Here is a 15,107-nt window from a genome sequence, read left to right on the forward strand (position 1 = left end):
TAATACACCAATACAGGGATAAAGGGATGACACAGATTGTCAAAAAACTAAAGACTAATTTATTTACTAATTATCTACTTAATGCTGCCTATAGGGGGATTGGAGTAGCACATTAGGCCGCAGCGGGGGTGCCAATGAAATCCCATGTCGGCGGATGCGCAGTGGTAGCTATGTGAAGGCCATGGGAGACATGGAGGACAGCGACGACTCAGAGGGAAGCCCCAAACCCTCACCAAAAGGCGCCGCTCGTCGCCAGAGCTACCTCAGGGCTACACAGCAGTCTCTGAGCGACCAGCTACCCCCACGCAAGTAAGACAACAGACTGAGCTTTATTATGCAGTACATTAGTATTCAACAGCAAGGGAAACAACCCAATGTTAAATGTACCATGATTCATGTGAAAACCACAGTAGCCCCATGATTAAAATTCAACTGTCCCAAAATGATGGACAGGTTTTTAATAAAGATAATCAGATAATTATTGAATCGGAGTACTTCATGTTGCTGTGAAAAGTTTGTTTACATCAGTAAGTCCTTTATTTCCAGTCAGGCTCAGTTGAGAAACAAACAAAATGTTTATTTTTTTGTATGTATAATTTAAAGCCTTCAGTTCCTAAATCCTAAATGCGAATATACTCAAATGAAGAGTACTGCTTGGCCTTTTAAAATGTGTGGCTATAAAAACTTTTGATTTTCACCCAGACACTCATAAGAAGACGCAGTTATAAATACTGATTGGCACAACCTCTCAACAATCAAAAGAAAATGAATAAGCCAAGCTGTCCTGGACGTATAAGAAGGAAACTGTCACACCCAGCCTCCCCATGCCAGTATGCAGGGAAACACAAATGCATCCAACATGCACACACAAGTACACACAGTCCGCATTATGCGTAGAATTAAGTGGTGCCAGCCTTACTACCATACCTCAGCTGTGATTTACTTTCCCACTGTTGGACCGACGAAGCAACATCAGCCTAGCTAAGAGGACACCAACAACATTAGTGTAGTTTACGTAATATGACACTGACTTTTGTTTCTTCTCAACCAGTACATCACCACAGTCCACCACACACAGTCTCATCTCTCCAACTGACTGGCATTGCGCCTCACTGGTCTTTAAATTACACGCTTTCTGAAGCAGACGTATTGCACAATATGTGATAAAGGAGCAGTGGGACAGCTGAATTGACCACGTTCTTTCATTTGGATCTAAGGCAATGTTGAGCGAATTTGAGCAAGACGGAACTTTTGTGTTTTACTATTACTCAGATTTTAGGGGTGTGGGAGTGTTTTGTAGAGGAACAGTCACACTGCCATAAAGTGGCAAAACGTTTTTTTTATTTATTTTTTGTGGCAAAACATTTTGGCAGCAGTTACATCTGCTGTCCAAGAAAAAAGATTTTCTGCATTCTTAGGTTTCTGTCTGAAAAGACTGTCTGCAGGACAGAACTTTATGAAATTTTAATCATTTCTTTTGCCATATATTTTGTTGCTTTGCTGTACTGTACTCTATTTTGGATGTGTGTTAATGTTTTGCCAATGCATTCAGATACATAAATGCAACACAGTCAGCATAAGTCAATTTAACTATGCTTTACATTTCCGTCAGCATGCATGTATGCTATAATCGACTTTTAATATTAACAAAGGTTGTTCCAGGAATTGAAATGACAACGTTTGTGACAATGCCTCTAAATGCCAATAAAGCAGCTGTCGTTTTTGTTTCCCTCAAATTTGGAGGTTGCAGTGTCAAAATGCACACACTTTTTATATTTCTGGTTGGATCACAGATTGAGTGTTGATGTAAGAAAATACAACTCCATTCAACCGAAACAAGAGGGCATCACTTTCGGAAACAGAGCCACGGGTCTACCTGACACACACACCTCCACATGAATAAAAGATTTCAAAATCCAAAGTCTGTTTAGAAATTTAAGGATTTATTCTTCCCTAAAGCGTGCTTGAATGACTAACCCTACTCCCCCTGCCAATCCCTGATCATCCAACCCCACTCTCTTCCGGTCTGCTCCACCCTGATTGGCGTGAGCAGCAGAACCCTGGAGTACACCTTGTTGCAGGGGGAGCTGGATGCGCTGTGGTCTCCACTCCACAGTGTGTCCTCTTTGCACCAGCTGGGCAGGTCAATGAGCAGGTCAGTGATAGGTCTGTAAGCCATGTCTCAGGGGTGTGGTGCAAAACGCTTATGTCTGATTGGATCATTTACAATGATTGACTCTGCACTGCCCCCCTCCAGATGTCTGTAAAGTCAGTGGCAACTCCAAATGCCAAATTCATGCCCTGCTGCCAACAACTGCCAACCTCCCTTAAGCTTGTAAATACCATCTGCCCAGTGCTTTTAGGTGAAAAGTAGCTGAGTTTGACACTATTCAACTGGGGGAATGAGGGGACATCTGTGTCCATAGCCCACGGCCTGTCAGCTTTAACTGTCATGCTACTATCACTGTGTGCCAACAAAGAATATGTAAAAATTTCAGAGTTGCTGCTTGATTAAAATCTAAACCTGTTCTTTGTCTTTGGCACCATGATGGCAGAGAGACCTGTGTACATGCGTTGCCTGACATCACTGGCTTTGCATGCTCAAATGCTAAAATTAGATGAAACTGGAATGGAGTCGAGATTCTGAGTCATGGTGACTCACAAATGAAAGTGGAAATGAAAGGGATAACTTGAATAACAACCTTATCTTCCTTTTATCTCTCTTTCAATTCCTGGTTTTGCTGATCATTCATTTTCTCCCGCAATCCATGTTTCCTTTCTGCCTCCCTGTCATCATATAATAACAACAACTGTTTTTGCATCTTTTCACTGAATATGTCCTCCTGCACTGCTGACGTTGCCTTTAATTTTCCTACTTATGTTTCAAATCCTTAACACATCTCCTTTATCTTTCTTTTCACTCCCACCTTACTCCTCTTTCCAGCTGTCTTCCATCTCTCAGAGAGCTCTCCAATAATCGCAGCCTGGACAACCTAGACTGCATTGGGGAGACAGGGTCGTCTTTGCCACGCTGGGATGATGATGACTTCAGCCAGGCCTGCAGCACCTTGGGCAGACGTAGCTGCATGGAACAGGTCAGTGCCTTCTTGTACAGGACAGACAGGGACCGAATTAAATGTGGGGTTAGTGAGCAGCAGTCAGAGCTGAAATAATGAATTCCAATTTTTCTCTGTCCGTTTGGGTCTCTTTGTCTGTCTTTAGCTCAGCTGATATTTTTCAAACGAGTTAAGAACACATTTGTGCTGGCTCGAAATTTACATCACTTAGCTCCTAGCAAACTTTCTACTTTCAAATCACCCATTTCAAAGACTCCTTTGTCTGCCTTGAGCTGCTAATACTCATTTCCGTAGTATAATTAGCATTTTCACAGATACAGTTTGAATGACTTGAATGAATGAGCTTCCAGCAAACAAAGAATCCCTTTTTACCAAATGTATCTCATATTAATGTTACGAACCTAAAAGTCAAATAAATGACATTGGTAGTTTTATGTGCAATTCATCTACTTACATAAGAGCCATTAGCTTCCCTCTGACAAGGTCACTGAGATGATGAACAACTACGTGAAGTGGCTCTGATCTTTTTCAATGAACTAGTCAAATGAGACAGTGCAGGCTATTAGTACAGGATTTGCACCCAATCTCTGACAGATCATGGCCTTAACAAATGTGTCCAGTATATGAATTTATTGCTTTAATTTACATGCACAGCAGCATACCAAACACATTTAAAAAACATTATAATTTAAGGGGTCAAGTTGTAAACCTTTTACCAACAAAATTTATTTGATTCAGAGCAAGTGAAAAGTACGAATACCCAACATTTAACATGACTCCAAAATGCTGCCTCTCCTGCAATCACCCACCTCTGAACCATCAAAATAACTTTGCTACAAACACATTTGGGCTGTTTCTGTCAATCAACAGAAAATGAAACCCATCATCTGCAAGGCTGGTACTTACTCTTCAAAAGAGCTCTCAATAAAAAGTTTTAAAGTGATGTCTCTTGCCTTAGCATTTATTTTATCTGTAAGAAATGCATTTTACAGATGAAATGACAGCCCATCAAAAAAACAGCATGAAGAGAAGCATGAGGAGCAACACTGAGGTTTAAGAGCACTGTGATCTACAATACTTGCACTAATTGTACCACCATACCTAAATGTCATGCAGTTGTACTTTTGACCATTTGTGGGCCATCTAATTGCATCCTATTAAAGTGTCTCATAGGTGGAGAATGCCCTTTACAGAAACACTCAGCTGGGCAGTTAGTGGTCACCTCCAGCACTCGGAGCAGCTATTGTGATCCAAATGAACACACACCACTGTTACGTCTTTGCAATTATTGGCCTTTCTTCCCTCCAGCTACGGGACCTGGAAATGAGCCATCATTACGAGGACCGCGGCTCCGAGTCCACATACAGAGATTCCCGTTCTCAATCTCAGGACAACCCAGAGCCTCCAGACTTGCCCATGCCAACATGCTTCCGATCACGCAGCCACAGCTACCTGAGAGCCATCCAGGCTGGCTGTTCCCAAGATGACGACACAGCGTCCATAGACTCAGGCTGCTCACCGCCTCTGACTGACACCACTGTTCGCACATACAGCTCCAGCACTGGTGAGTCATTGGCTGAAAAACAGATAATTTGTTTTACTTCATAAACCACACAGTGGGAAATTGGAAGAGCTTTTACCATGACGTAGTGTTATCTGTCGCCACACTTCAATCTGAATGCTGTACATTCATTCGCGAACACAATCTATATAGTGTATATATTTGTTTAGGTTATTATTTGGCTATCAAACCTTGATTATTTTTGCAAAGCTGTGACCCCTTTTCCAGAGTGTTGTATTTTCCATAACATTTCTCTGAATGCTCTTCATAGCCTTGGTCCTGGGTGGTACAGTAGTCCTCCAACATGCACGCACCAGCATATTTAGCTCAAATGCAGCCTCTTTTGCCCATGCTAGACAACCTGTCCACACAGTGGAAGACATGGAAAGAACAGTTTGGCTCTTACCTGATAGCCGCTGGCTTGGACAAAGCCCCAAAGGAGAAACAGCTTGCAATTTGTCTTCAGCGTTTGGGGACAGACAGACCACGCATCCTACCCACACGCACAGGTAACAAATTGAAACCAACTCTTCTACCCTAAAAAAATATGTTTTTTAATATACCACTTAAAGGACTACAAAAAAAGAACAACAACCTAAAACTCAGCATCAAGACAAAGTTGATCAAAAAGAGCCACGGGACAGCTGTTTATCAGATGGACACTAGATCACACTGCTGTTCACGGTGAAGCATCACTGTGGAGTTTGGTTATCAATGAGATTATTACAAGATGTAGTTACAGGACACAGCAGCACAGGAATACACTGGGCAATTTGCATGTTACCTTGATAATGAATTTGCTATAGCAGGAATTGCACGTGTGTGATGACACACATTAGACAAAGAAGCTTTATACTGGTTGTTGACATCTGACTGCTCCCTGAGGTCAGAATTAGAGTATGGATATTATGTGCATGTGGTTGCGTTATTAACATGACTGTATAAAAGCAGGTAGGCTATTACCATAGAGCATCCAGCTTGTGGCGCTCTTAACCAGTCTCCAGCACGTGCTGCCTTCAGGGTGGTAGCATATTGCAACTCCCTGTCTTCCTTCCCTGTCTGTTGCTGAAGATCTCCAGGATAGTCTGAAGGCTTTTTTTTATCCCCAACAAACGTTCCAGTCAATCGACATGTTTTGACAATTTGTCGGATTTCTTTCTTTTTTTCTTAAATTAGATTTAACTTTATTGTCATTATGCAGAGGCCAGGTACAGAGCTAATGAAATGGCGTTAGCATCTAACCAGAAGTGCTGAAATATAGTGATTTTACAGACGAGTACAGTTATGCTATATCTTACAATATGTACAGTGGAGTTTTACAGATATAATAAGCTACAGTATATGTCAATATATTAAAAATATCTTATATAGAAGAGAAGTGGACAGGGTTAGAGTGCAAATGTATGGATGCATGTGGGCTACAGAATATGCATAGGCTAAATATAACAACGTGCACACATTATGTTATTTGCACATAATGCTGATGGGAGAAAGTTAGCTTCCCCCTTTCTTTTTCAAATTTCCAAGTCTGCATCCCATTGCATTTCTCTGCATTGTTTTGATTATTTGGTTGTGTGATGTGCAGTATTAATAGTGCATTTTCGTGGTTCAACAATTGTGTTTTGTGTGATGTAAGGATATAATACAGCCTTAAATACGATAGGTAATCAATCCATCAGTGCCGGTGTTATACCGAGTTTTGCATGCCAGCCGAGAATTGCATGTACCTCCAAATACTGCTTTTAAACGCTATAATATCCTTCGTGGGATTCATCAATTGTGATAAATGACTCGAAGTCTTCTTTTTTCAACGTTTAGAGTCGTTAATATTTTATTACACTTAGTAGAAGTAGCATTCATTGAGATTCAGCTAAAAGATGTCCTGATTACCGCGTTTGATCTATGAGCACAGCCAAGTGTCTGAACTGTGTCAGAAAAGGACCTTAAGACATGGATGCATAATTCGGCAGGACAGATGTTGTAGGCTACCTGCCGAGATTTGCATCCACCTCTTTTTCCATCTTACATGAGCGTTACCAGCCGCGAGGTGCATGCAGGAAGAATTCAAACACAACACTTGCAAGGGAAGTGACCCGGGTGTCTGAGCAAGGAGACCTTCAGCATAGAGAGGATGAATGAGACAGACGCAGTTATTGAGGTGTGACATGACAGAGCATTGGGCTTTTTTTTCTCTTTCTTTTTTTGCAACACGCAGTAGAAATGTGTCCCCATAAGGTAACTCTCCTACAGTATCCGCGTTGTTATTCAGTTGCCAACAAAAGCACCCTAACGTGTACCAAAATCATATACAGTAATGAAACTGTGGAGTGTGAGTGTCCGAGGCGCTCCTGAAGGCATCAGCGCACACGCCTCCCTCGGGCTCAGAGACACACAAAACAAAAGACACCAAACCCGGCTTCTCTCCTCCACAGCCTTCACGGAGACGGCGAGTGTCCACTCCGTTTCCAGCTGGCCTGAAAATATTTTAAGCCTTAATTGAAGACAGCGCTGTGCTGTGTACTACTTGTCTGCGCCTGGCAGCACGGTAGGTGTTTTAACCGTGCCGTTTTTATCGTTGAGGTTAATTGTGGTCAGTGTGTTGTCCGTTACTAACGATGGTTGCCTCGCATGTTTGGTTACTGGACCTTCTTTAACGGTTGACCACCGAAACTTATAACGGACGTTTGTTAACGGTAACTACTTTCTCTCGGTTTGTCTCCTCACCCACTCTTGGAGCACCCGGTATCCACAGTTTTAATATCATGCATCACTGGGTGGTTGTGCTCTTGAGAATGAATTCAACCAACTTCAGCAGGTGCCCTTCAGAATGGCTGTGTCTGTCTGTGTCATTGATAACGACTTTGACTTTCTGCACTGAGTTCACGCTTTGCGTTAAATATGCTCATTTGCTGACCTACTGCAGCTAAATACAACTTGTCTAACATGTTCAATTTAAGTAATAAGTTATTCAGTCAGACGCAAAGTACTGTTAGTCAGTTTGATATCTCAGAACTCTGAGATAAATATCTGATATTCTATTTCTTTTTCTCTCTGACTGCCTCAGTCATTTAAATTTTTATGGTCTATCATGCTTCCAGCGGTGCTGTTGTATGCACTCCTCACTATATTAATTATTGAGTGTTCAGTACAAAGTGCTCTGTTGCTGACACCAGGAAAGCATGTTCCCTCTACCTGTACGCTCATGGCTGTGATGCTCCACCCTGGGATAAGTGCTGTTGAAACTGTATGAGAACAAGTTATATGTAGCCTATGTTAGTTGTCTGGATGGCCGTTTTAGCAGTTAAATGCATTCAAGTGTCTCCATACAAGCTGTATCTTTTTGGATGCAGAAATAGAGGGGGACAGTGGGGTGGGGGGATTATTTGAGGGCTGCCCCACTTTTGTCCCTCTCAGCGTCCTGTGTATTGCAACATGGATTAAATCCCATTTTGAGGTCACGTTTAATAAAAAAAAGTGTGTGCGGTTTTATAGCTGTTGTCGCAAGCTTTTAATGTGATAATTCATGGGAATACTGGCTATGGTGATACGTGGAGCGGCAATAGTTTCAGGCAGGGCATGTCTTGTGGCTGTTAATTGATTAAACAATACAGATGGGTCAGCTGGCAGGCTGAAGGCAACTTGGCAAGCACCTACTGTTAAATAGAGCATCACAATCCACCTTTTGTCTTTCATTGCCCCTGCTTGCTCTCCAGCTCCAGCCAACCCACAGAACAGCACCACCTCAACCAGTCATCTTAAAATGTATGTTTTTGCCCGTCAAATAGTTCAGCAGGCTTTAAAACACTCATTCCCAAAAGCGGGGCCAAAACTGTCATCCTGAGTGTTTCATCTGTCTCACAGTTATATAGATAGTTTGACTATCCTCAGATACACCAACCACTTCACTTACCCTCAGTTTTTGTCCTCCAAAGTGGATTAAATAAGCAAGATGGGAGACTGATTGGATCAGGGTCTTAAATGAGGGGATGAATCCATTCAAATGCTGATGCATCATTGGAGATTTGAGACGGTTTTAAACATCGGCTCGGTGAGTGCAAAGCAGTCACGGTGGTTGTTGGAAACTGTTTTCAGCTGCTGTAGCCTCTCGCAGCTAAGTGTTTTCCAGCCATGAAAATCACATCTTGAACCAGGGCTCACAGTGGACAACAGAACCACTGTCCAGATGGCATGAAAACAGCAGCGCTCGCTGCCCACTCCAGATTCCACTCAGACATTTTGGCACAAAGCGTCTGGTTGTTTCTGTTGTCAAATTCCCTTCTGTAGGGCAACCAAAACGTTTTCTGTGCAACTCCTGTACACATAAATCTGCTTATTTAAGAAGAAACAGTATTTGGCTTCAGGTCCATTGTTATAGCTCTTTTCTGTGACGCTGACGAGTGTTTTGGTGAAGGAAAGGCTTTATCAGCTTTTGTACTACTGTCAGTAGCTATGTACACACGGGATGTGTTTTATGCTTGCACAGCTGTGTATGTTTGTGTGGCTGAGTTCTGTAAAATGGGCATAAACAAACAGTCTGAATTAGAGTATGTGCCACTCACTATATATCTGTCTGTGGGACATTTCTGCCATTGGTGCATTTTCTGGCTTTTAACAAGCATTTATCAGGAATCGGCTAAATGTTGTTTTCTTGGCTACAGTCTTATTTGACACACCATAATATTCTGCTTTTACAACCTTGTCTTTTTTTGTTTTAGCCATTATTCTACCATCAATCACTCACCAGTTTTCACTGCTGATATCTGAGATGTGGCAAAACCACCTGCTACAGCCGTTGTACAGTGGGAACAGACAAAACTGGTCTGATCACTTGTGTGGTTGTCCCTGTGCACGCCATTGTTAGGCCGTGTCTAGTAGAATCACTGCAATCTCAAGAATGAGCCATACAGCATGGACGATTTTGTGGTGAGCTAAACTCGGCTGATAATATTGGCCTGGCCCATTTATTGTGTGCGGCTCTGCTACTTTATCCTGTCTAATCTCAGAGGCAGCTGTCAGTTATGATTTTCGGGCTTGTTTTTGGTGGTAAAGTAGATTCTGTGGTATTAAGACTTAAGGGTGAATTCTGCTCATACTGATGAAAGCATGATGTGACACATGGAGAACCGCAAGGCAGGTGTCCAAACACAATGACACACACACAACCACACACACACATCTATGCCTGCTCAAACCTAGTTAGTGACAGCTATTCTTCAGACTGGGATGCAGGATTGGAGCCGGCGCACTGTAGCTGCCGTGACGGTGACAACCCTGTCCTGCCCAGCATTTATCTCCGTCATGAGAGGTGACATGGACAGTGAAAAGCTGTTTCAGCATCTTTTCCTAAGGCAAGGATGGTGGTCAGAGGCCAGTGGATAATCCATGGCTAGTGACATGTACTGTTAAGCATGATTGATGCTAAACTGCAAGTTTTCCTAAAATACATTTGTTAGGCTGGATTTCTGTCTTGCAAGATGCCAAGATTGGACAAGATCTTTCCTATAATTATGACAGCTCTGGATATTACTGAGATGCTATGCTTGACATGTCTATTTCCTGTCTCATGGATGTCTGGGGCGGCTTTTTGACTAGCAGATTGAGTTGGTGGTTAAATTTTTTAAATGTGGAGCTGGGGAAGTTTTCCATCTACCAAAGCATCACATTTAGCTTCCCTGGGAAAGCCTACGCTAAGACATTGGCAGCCTCATACATTTGGAGTGAGGTTTCAATTGTCAGATTGTGTTTTTACAATGAGGGCTGGACACCTGAGTGGGTGGTGGGGCGTGTCCAGTCTCCTCTTTGTGATGTTTGGTCTGGAGTTGGTGCACTTTGGGTGTGGTTTGTGTGTCATCTCTGCTGTTTACGGATGCTGTCAGTGTTTTTGCTTCAGAGTGTCATTCTGGGTTATATGTATGTTTTAAACTAGCAGCCCAAGCTATGCTAAGCTCACTGAAGCTTCCGCTAAACACAGCTGGAGTGGACTGGATGATCTTTTGCTTAAATATAAGCTAATAGCAGACTGCAAATGCAATAGCATGCTTTTATAAATAATAGGGGAGCAAACCCACAGCACAAGCACTTAGTTAATCTGAAGAAGCTCTGAGAGGAGGACCGGCAGGACCAGGAGGACCTTGGAGCCAGTCATGGTGCAGTGGTTCAGGCTGATACATTTCTCTGGTTTATCAGACTGACAGCAGTTTGATAACTCAGCAGCCAGTTCAGTTAGTCTGACACAAAGATATGCGTGACGTCATTAGTTCCGTGACAGGTAAGGTTACATACACATGAGCGATAAAGCTAAGACGGGCATTACAATGAACAACAGCCCTTTTGTTTAGGTGTTTTCCCAGCAGCTCACGTGTTTGCTGCCACAAGGCTTTTTCAGAATCCTTGATGACTGGAAGAGATTTCTGACCACAACACGTAAACAGTGTTTGCTTCATGCAGTGCCTTATCAAACTGCCTTCATGTAGTTTCCGCCTATCTCAAAGTAAATCCTTTCAAGTGTCACCACAGGTAATTGTAACTATGTCCGTGTAGGTTTTTACACTTGGAGTGCACCAGCTTTTAGTACACAATGGTTGAGCATAACAGAAAGGTCTGGGCCCAGAGTCAATAAAATGGCCAACAGACTGGCCAACACCACATTCAAATAGATCTTGAATTTGTCTGTGCACATATACAGTATGTCACTACAGATTATGTTTCTGTATGTACACGACATCCTTAGGCACAGACAAATTTCATTGGAAAATAATTTAATTCAGTTTATATCTGTCATCTGGTGGCACGGTGCTGACAGCAGTTTCATCTGATGGAAGCAGAGTTGATGTTAATATTAGACTATGAAGTCATTAACTGCCCCACTGATTTCCTGATTATAGTGTGGTCTGATGTTTTTAAGCAAAAATGTCAAAGGCAGCAAATACATGCATCCACAAATTAAAAGAATATTAAGACTGTTTCAATAACGGGTCTTTAAATAGAAACCCAATCCTGTGAACGTATTTTGCCGTTTGTCTTGTACAGGTTCCATCAGCTTTCCACAGGTTTTGTTTCCAGTGTGGTGTCAAATAAAGCATCTTTTTAAGGGATTATATAGTAGCCACAAGGTTCATAATGTTTCAAGAAAATTCCCTGTTTAGATTATAGGTTTAAGCGTCTGCCTTCACTAAGTAGCATGAGGGGATTTCTGTGGTCTCTTGATAGAAGGCCTCAGAGACTCTGAATTTTCCTACAGGCCTTTGAGTCTTCATATAATCTATTTGCATGAGAATTCTGTTATTACTTATTTGCATTTTGTGACCGCCTTGATGCCTCAACTACTCACAGTTGTAAATTTGGCCCTACTTTGCACAGTTTTTATTTGCACCCCATTAACTCGATCTGATGCACTTTTTACTATCTCTGGGTGAATTCCTGCTCACAAACGGCCTTTTATTTCTGCTCTCACTGACACAGTTCAGACTGTGAGGGAAAGTATCCATGGACCAGTCAGCCATGAACAGTTGATTTGGTTGATAGATAAGATAGCTCTACTGGTAGTGAATGCAGTCAGACTGGCAGAGGACAGAGTTATGAAGGGAGTGTTTTTTTGTGCACTGAAGTCTGCTTTATATGTTGAGTGCTGGACTCACGCTGTGTGGATTTCATGTAAGCCCACATAAAAGTTCCTTCTGTAAGGAGCTCAGCTTTAGATTTTTAACCCGGGTAATATGTGACTATGAAACTAAGGAGTGTAAACTCTTGAAACATTAACAAAGCTTACGACTTGGTGTCTACTTTGTTTCTTTTTTTTTTGCCTTTTTTTTTTGGTGGCTCTTCATTTGCCATCAGTATCAGACCAAGCACTTTAACAGCAATCATTAAATCCCTGTTAAGAATGGGAGCAAACTTTATTTAAATTTATTATCTCCTTTATAGCTGGAGGGCACATTTGGTCTGGCACTAAGGAGTGGTGCATATAAATGTCTTAATGTCTTAAGAGTTAGATGGTCAAACTTATTTCATCACCTGTCTCGTGATCGAAGGCTTTGAAGTGTTGTGCATGTGTGAATTAATTCAGTCACCTGCGGAAGCGGTATGTTTGTTCAGTGTCCTGCCTGATATGTAATTTTCTGCTCCCTGATTCTGCTGTTCCAGCTTTCGTGCAACAGTGTCCTTCTGTATTCATGTACAAGATGAAGCGTTCTGCTCTGGACATGCTGAGAAAAACTTGTTAGTCCGTTTTTTAGAAGTCTGCTGACAAGCAATATGGGCGATGCTTCAGGCTGTTTTCAGTACTGCTATTTGCTGTAATTGCTTCATGCTTTTTTTGAGTTCACTCTGACGTGATTAGGCTACAAAGATTTGCTGAAACATCTTTACTTCTGTCATTTGTAATTACCCCCCCCCCCCCCCCCCGACTTATTTCTCTCGTTCTCCCCTCCCGGTTTCTCCTTCAGTCTCTACATGCATAACCACCTGTAAGAAGACTGCTCCTCCACCAGTGCCGCCGCGTACAACCTCCAAGCCCTACATCTCCGTGACAGTGCAGAGCAGCACAGAGTCGGCCCAGGACAACTACCTGGACCAGCAGGACCGCAGGTCAGAGGTCAACAGCCAATCAAGCCACGCTCACAGCAACTCCTCTGACAGCCTCGACAGCACTCGTGCCAACAGCCTGGCCCGCGGTATTCCCCGCCCTCCACACATCATCCCCACTCCCATCGCCACCCCGAGAGAGCCAATTGCCCCCACCACCACCAATGCTTCCACTGAGACAAGTGACTCAGTAGTCCAGCATGAATCCTTGAGGTCAGGATTTAATAAAGGGAACCTAGTGGCAGAGGAGCCCCTAGTGGCACCTGTACCCAGGCGGAAACTGTCCTCCATTGGCATACAGGTAGGCAATGGGAGTTGGTTCCAACGTATTAACGCACACTAACACAGTCAAGTTAGATTCCAAGCCACTGTTTGTTTGTTTTTTTGAAGCGTAGCTCATTCCGCCTGTTGAGCTTGAATCTAGAAAAAACATTTTAACAGCAGTCCTCTGTGGTGTGTGGCTATGTCTGAGGATGTGCTTGCAAGCTAAAGGTCTCATTAGGGCAAATATCCCTCTATCATTAGAGCTGGCTATATACTGTAGTATAGAAATGGCACATTTTCCCCCTCAACCAAAACTTTGTGTTCTGTATATGATGAAATAACAGCCCTTTTCTCCATTTTCCAGACCCCTGATTTGGTTTATCGCTTGCTAACCCTTCACAACATATCCTAGCTAGAAGTCATTGATTAGGGGTTTATAAAACCATTCATTGTTATTGTTTGTAACTTTGAGTTGATCACTGATTTATGATTTATTTCATTTCATTTGTTATTTGTCCTAAGGTTGACTGTATTCAGGAAGATCCACGAGAGGAGACCCCTCCATTGGCCAAATTTCAGTCAATCGGAGTACAGGTGGAGGACGGGTGGCAGTAAGTCCTCTTCCTGTCCTTGTAACAACGTGAGGAATTTATATTATAGTCACACACACCGCTGACTATTCTTTCTCTTTACAGAAGCTATGTAGATGTGAAAGCAATGTGAATGTCAGTTTAGTTTTTGTCTGAAAACAGTCTTTGTGTTTTTTGTGTATTGGTGGTGTTCAAGTAGATTCCTAGCATGAACATTTGCTATTTAAACTTGTCTCTGCTTACTCTTTATTTGAGACCCATTTCTAGATTATTACAGTGTAGTTTGCGTTATGTGCTCATGACGTTTTGAATTCCAGGAAGTTCCAGGACACCCCATGCCTTCCTCCTGTATTTTCTTACTTTTGTATTCTGCATTTAATGTTTCGTATGCAGCAGCTGCTCTGAGTCCTAATTGATATTTTACAAACATAGCCATCTGAACAAGAGTTCCTTTGTTTATTTGTACATTTTCCTTCTTGCATTTTAATTGATCTTGTACACACATTTGTGCTAAGTGACAATTTCTCATCTGTGTTTGTTTCTCATTTACCAAAATATGGCTTACGCTGTGCTTTTCCAGTGTTTTGATGTTCCTGTCCTCTGATATTGAATAAGATTCTTCAGTCAAACATTCATAATATTTCATTATCTGACTGAATCGCCACTTCCTGATTAATAACAGGAAATGGAAATCATGTGGAGTCAGACAACATTCATGTTCAGCTTGTGCTTCCGTTTGCCATATGAAAACAAGAAGCTAGAGAAGATGAGAGATGAGTTGATGCCGGTCTGAGTGCTCTATTATCACATAGCCCAGTCTCGCATCGATCCTGTTTATTTATATCTATATTGAGCAGCAGAAGTGACTCAATGCCGAAACTAAGTATTTCATGTTTGTTCCAGTAATGAAGACATCATTCTTGAATAATTTATTGTTTTCTTTGTCCACTGCTGTGCGCATCACAGTGGACAAAGTCAAAGTTGTTGTTCTGTCGAAAAGGCCCATCTGTAACAGTGAGTCTCGCCCTGTTT

At 42.2% G+C, this 15,107-nt stretch overlaps 1 protein-coding gene across 4 annotated transcripts in view; it reads left to right on the plus strand.

Moving 5' to 3' along the window:
- The window catches only part of dlgap4b (discs, large (Drosophila) homolog-associated protein 4b), a 135,670-nt gene that overhangs the window by 113,338 nt on the left and 7,225 nt on the right, over positions 1–15,107 (plus strand). For 2 of the 4 annotated variants that reach the window (XM_038697200.1, XM_038697198.1), the window contains exons 5-10: positions 95–309; positions 2,945–3,095; positions 4,386–4,641; positions 4,995–5,147; positions 13,083–13,522; positions 14,008–14,096. In XM_038697200.1, the coding sequence (XP_038553128.1) occupies positions 95–309; positions 2,945–3,095; positions 4,386–4,641; positions 4,995–5,147; positions 13,083–13,522; positions 14,008–14,096 (1,304 nt within the window). Of the gene's footprint in view, positions 1–94; positions 310–2,053; positions 2,156–2,944; positions 3,096–4,385; positions 4,642–4,994; positions 5,148–13,082; positions 13,523–14,007; positions 14,097–15,107 lie in introns of all 4 variants that reach the window. The other 2 variants (XM_038697201.1, XM_038697199.1) reach the window with 2 other exon arrangements.

The sequence above is a fragment of the Micropterus salmoides genome, unplaced genomic scaffold, assembly GCF_014851395.1.
Source record: "Micropterus salmoides isolate LMB-PRFRI ecotype aquatic unplaced genomic scaffold, ASM1485139v1 Ms_hic_scaffold_4, whole genome shotgun sequence".
NCBI classification, from domain to species: domain Eukaryota; kingdom Metazoa; phylum Chordata; class Actinopteri; order Centrarchiformes; family Centrarchidae; genus Micropterus; species Micropterus salmoides.